This window comes from Triticum aestivum, chromosome 7D (assembly GCF_018294505.1).
Source record: "Triticum aestivum cultivar Chinese Spring chromosome 7D, IWGSC CS RefSeq v2.1, whole genome shotgun sequence".
Classification (NCBI taxonomy): Eukaryota; Viridiplantae; Streptophyta; class Magnoliopsida; order Poales; family Poaceae; genus Triticum; species Triticum aestivum.
The window spans coordinates 99,385,825-99,389,204 of NC_057814.1; the positions used below are offsets into that span (position 1 = coordinate 99,385,825).

A 3,380-nucleotide genomic window follows, 5' to 3' on the forward strand; every position below is an offset into this window, starting at 1 on the left:
CGATTACCGAGAATAATAGTGTGTTGACAGACTACCACGATTACCGAGAATAATAGTGTCTTGACAGACTACCGGTGACTGAACCTAAAAGGCTAAAAGGTGAATTGTGTGATGAAATCGCCATTGTCATGTACTGTAACTCCGCATAGGTCGTCAATCGCGTACCATAGCCGCTAGCTACAGCTTCTTCTTTCGGGGCAAAGAGCCAAAGATATCATTAAACCCTGGAAGATAGTTGAATCCTCACGCACAGCCTCTTGTGCTTCCTTCATTCGAATAGTTCCTGACCCAGCACGCTAGCTGTGCTGTTAGAGGAACGCAAGGCTGACGATCGAGGCCATGACACACATTTTTCACCACCGTATCTTCCTCCTAACTATTACATCTCTCTTTCTTTCCAAGGTTTCTTTACACCACACTCATGAACTGTTTCTAGAGTTTCTGCTCCAAATAATAATATGGGCCCCAAATTTATTTATGCGACTGCATGCATGGATCGACAATGACAGAAAGTAAACTAAAAAGAAACCAATGCATGTGACAGGCTGATAAAATGTTTGATAATACAGTACAAAGCTGCTGTAGCATGCATCTCTCTCACTCACTCACTCACTCACTCACACTCGCTCTCACTCCTGGTCTCCCTTCATACACGTGGCATGCAGTCGGTCGGGCTAGCTAAGCTGGATCTCTGCATGCACAGCCAGCCATGCCATGCGCGGACCCGATGCAGCCACACAGTGCTCCAGCTTCTGGCCAGCCACGTACGCGGCCACGCCGGAAGGCCCGCATGTGTGCTGTGCGTACCCACTTATCGCCGGCTTACTTGAATTAATAACGGGGCTGATTGATAAACCTAATCTACGCCTGGACGACAATGGCGACGTCAGGCTTGATGACCGTCGGCTGCTCCGGCCTGAGCATGTTCTGGTCGTCGCGGATCACGTCCTCGTCGCCCGCTCCGGCGGCTTGCTCGTCGACAGCCACCGCCGGGAGCACGTCAATGGGGTGCACCTCGGCGCCGCAGCTGATCCTCCCCTCGGCCGGCGCGCCGCCCTGCGGCTTGGCGCCGCCGGCCACCTCCTTGACGTGCTCCGGCAGCTTCATCTCCTCGTGCACCAGTACCACGGTGGCGGGCTTCTTGTTCCGGTACGCCATGTAGAGCGCCATCTGCGCCACGCCGAACAAGAAGCCCAGCACGTTGGGCATCGCCACGAAGATGTCCTTCTTGAGCGCGCCGTACGCGAACCAGATGACCGCGCTGAGGACCAGGAAGAAGGACAGCGAGAAGGGCATGAACTCCACGCTCTTGGTCCGGATCACAAGCCTCTGCACGCAAGAAAACAATCAAGATCAATTAACCCCTTCAATCCACAAACCTTAAAATAGATCTAGCCGTAAGATTGAATGGGTCCTTACGATGATGCTCAAGGGAGCGGCGAAGACGCCGAGCGCGACGGCGACGCAGATCCAGCCGACGACCTGGACGCGGAGGGGGCCGTGCGACGCCAGCATGGTGACGAGGGCGATGAGGCCGAAGAGGCCGACGTCGAGGCCAATGAAGAGCTTGGCGGTGAGGAGCCTGGCGCTCTTGGGGGCGTAGACCAGGTACATGGCGATGTAGAGGCTCTCGATGACGCAGCCGACGGCGTTGATGGTGAGGAGGAGCTCGGAGCCGGACTTGAGGAAGGCGTAGTACATCCACAGCAGGCAGCTGAAGAGCGTCACCAGGTAGGGCGTCGACTGGAACCCCTCCGTCGACTTCTTGCGGTACACACGGTAGAACGTCGGCCTGCAAAGCACGCATCAGAGATTCGTCAGTGTTATTTTTTTTAAGGGATTCGTCAGAGTTAATGATGACCATGCATCGACCAGCATATAAGAATTGTTTTTACCTGGGCCTACCTAGATTAAGTAAGTAATCATTGGCGTAACCAGAGGAGCTAAACTAACTAACAACCGAGATATGTGCAGTACACTGCACTGCACCGCACCTACCTAACAGTGACATTCATCACTTTTTACCCTACTGGTAATGTATGTGTAGTAATTAATGTAGCAATATTCAGCGTTATGTTGTCTCAGGTATATAAGCGAAAATTCTAGAACAGTGTAGATGACAGTGACCGTTTCCGTCAGTCATGTATTCACGGACATGTGTCATGTGTGTTGTACGACGTACCGTGGTCCTTTTTTCCCTAGTATTTTTTAGTCTGAATATATACAAAGATACACGCATGACAAGGGACATGCATGGATCTACATAGATATGTATGCAGGGTTACAGTATATTTTTCTGAAGACCGAACAGAGAGTGCAGTTAAGTTGAGAATGCTTACAGCGGTGAAAGGAAGACCATCAGTGAGATGATGTTGCCTGCAAAACCAAGAACGGAGATGATAGATGGTCAGTTATGTGTCAACCAACGCAAAAAAAAGAGAGAGAATAAATAAAACAAGAAAACTAGGGTGGATGCTGTCCGGTAAAAAAAAGGAAACAAGGAAAGAAAATCAGTTGTGTGTACGTTTGTTTGTCTCCGTGAACGTACACACAACAAGCATGTTGGCCCCCTTTCTTTGCTGGGGTGTAACCACTTGATTAGAGGCCAAAAGCTTGGTTTGGCAGTTCCATTTATTCGGAACAGAAACGGTAGCTTAGCTCAATGAAAGAGATTGAACAAGGCACACAAGGAGAGCAAAGGGTGTGTTGAGCAAGGCAAGGACCATGGATCCAACTCGTGTAAGCAAGCCGGGATCAGTGATGATCCTTTCCGAAAGGGCAGAAGAAACAGAAGCACTTGCGCATAGAATGTAGGATGGATCCATGGATGGATGGATGCATGCGTGTAAGTACCTAGGATACCGAAGGTGAAGGCCCAGGTGTGCTGCTCCATGTTCAGGAAAGCCATGCTACCAGCTTCTTCTTCCTCGAACACACAAACCGACTGGTAATAGATTTGCTACCCTTCTCCTCTTTGCTCGGTGGGATGCAATGGATAGATAGATCGAGGAGGGCAAGGGAGCTGTGGTAGCTCAGCTGCGTTGGGCTCTTGGAGAACACTTGCTCTTGGAGAGCCTCTATATATAGGCAGGCGAGGCGCGGCGCGGGGGGAGGGAGAGCGCGAGAGCGAGAAGGTAGCGGTGGATACACGGACGGGGTCGGTTGCGTGGCCCGCCTCGCCGGGTCGACCGGTCCATGATTGCACACTAATGAGCCTGCCCCGCGGCGTGGCTACGTGTAACGACCGAGCGGCCCAGCGTGCGTACGTACGCCCGCTGCAGCTGGCCAGCAGCGGTGCGGTCGAACCACACCTTCTCAGTTTCTCGCACGCCAAGAAAGCGAGCTGGCCTCAGTCAATTAATGGCAACGCCCCGTGACAA

At 52.0% G+C, this 3,380-nt stretch overlaps 1 protein-coding gene across 1 annotated transcript; it reads right to left on the reverse strand.

Annotated features, from left to right (window-relative positions):
* Window positions 1–513: 513 nt before the first annotated feature.
* Window positions 514–3,068, reverse strand: LOC123165606 (bidirectional sugar transporter SWEET15). Its single transcript, XM_044583291.1, has 4 exons — window positions 2,854–3,068; window positions 2,340–2,376; window positions 1,420–1,792; window positions 514–1,329 (listed from the first exon to the last, which is right to left on the reverse strand). Exons 1-4 carry the CDS (start codon window positions 2,906–2,908, stop codon window positions 862–864), a joined length of 933 nt encoding a protein of 310 aa, XP_044439226.1. The 5' UTR covers window positions 2,909–3,068; the 3' UTR covers window positions 514–861.
* Between the last annotated feature and the right edge of the window lie 312 nt (window positions 3,069–3,380).

Excerpts from the sequence above, each read along its gene's own strand:
- LOC123165606 (XM_044583291.1), bottom strand. The coding sequence starts at position 2,908 with ATGGCTTTCCTGAACATGGAGCAGCACACCTGGGCCTTCACCTTCGGT. Across the intron at positions 2,377-2,853 it reads CTTCACCTTCGGTATCCTAG|GCAACATCATCTCACTGATG; the intron begins GTACTTACACGC and ends TTGGTTTTGCAG. Across the intron at positions 1,793-2,339 it reads ATGGTCTTCCTTTCACCGCT|GCCGACGTTCTACCGTGTGT; the intron begins GTAAGCATTCTC and ends CGTGCTTTGCAG.